Below are 770 nucleotides of genomic sequence, written 5' to 3'. Positions count from 1 at the left end.
GGGGGGCCGTGTCGGGCCCCTTCTCCTGCCCTTCGCTGCCTTGCTTTGGTCCTTCGCTTCAGGGACCAGGACCATGGCAAAGGTGAAGATGCAGAGGAGAAGCTGAGGAGGAAAGAGGATGGTGCGTGGCTGCCTGGGCCGCAGGGCTTGTGTGGAAGGGGAGCTCTCCCACCTCCCATGGGTCACCGGGTGATGGCAGGACCACATTGACTTTGGGGAGGCATGTGCAACCCCCAAAGGGCAATGCTGGCCTGCGGGTGAGACCCGTGGAAGCACATGAGGGCAGTTTGCAGGGGTGGTGGGCACACGGTCGTGGTGAGCCCCTAGCCTAAGCCCCAGCTGATGTGTGTGGCTGCAAGGCCCCTCACCCTGGTTGCAGCTGGCAATTTGCGTTGCCCAAAGTCCCCGGGCCCATGCTGCCTGAGCTGTGCCCGGTCCCTTCCCTGCCCACCCTGAGGTGGCTGCATGCTGGAAGGGACGGGTACACCCTCAGCTAAGGCTGTACCTGGGCAGCCTCTGGTTTAAAAGGAGCTTTAGAGATGAGACAGTCAAGAATGGGATCTTTATCCAAACCCTCCTCTCCCTCCCTCTGTGCTCCAAGGATGGTGAGAGAGAAAAGAAAGATGCTTTTTCCTTTCCTTCTCCCTCCAGCCTCGCAGGGCCCAGCTCCCGTGTGCTGACACCCGGCAGGCTGCCCAGTGGCGAACAAAGTTGCTTTCTGTAAGTCCTGCTCCCTGCTATTTGCGTCCCTGCAGCCGGCTGCAGGCAGC

At 60.9% G+C, this 770-nt stretch overlaps 1 protein-coding gene across 1 annotated transcript in view; it reads right to left on the bottom strand.

The window, feature by feature from the left end:
* IL17B (interleukin 17B) overlaps positions 1–102 on the bottom strand; it is a gene marked incomplete at its 5' end in the record, with an annotated part of 785 nt that extends 683 nt beyond the window's left edge. Inside the window, 1 exon segment of the mRNA XM_009580717.1 lies at positions 3–102. Within this exon segment, the coding sequence (XP_009579012.1) occupies positions 3–102 (100 nt within the window).
* Positions 103–770: the final 668 nt, after the last annotated feature.

The sequence above is a fragment of the Fulmarus glacialis genome, unplaced genomic scaffold (genome assembly GCF_000690835.1).
Source record: "Fulmarus glacialis isolate BGI_N327 unplaced genomic scaffold, ASM69083v1 scaffold22326, whole genome shotgun sequence".
In the NCBI taxonomy this organism is placed as follows: Eukaryota; Metazoa; Chordata; class Aves; order Procellariiformes; family Procellariidae; genus Fulmarus; species Fulmarus glacialis.
The sequence above is the reverse complement of the archived record's forward strand: the minus strand, read 5'-3'. Positions and strand labels throughout refer to the sequence as shown.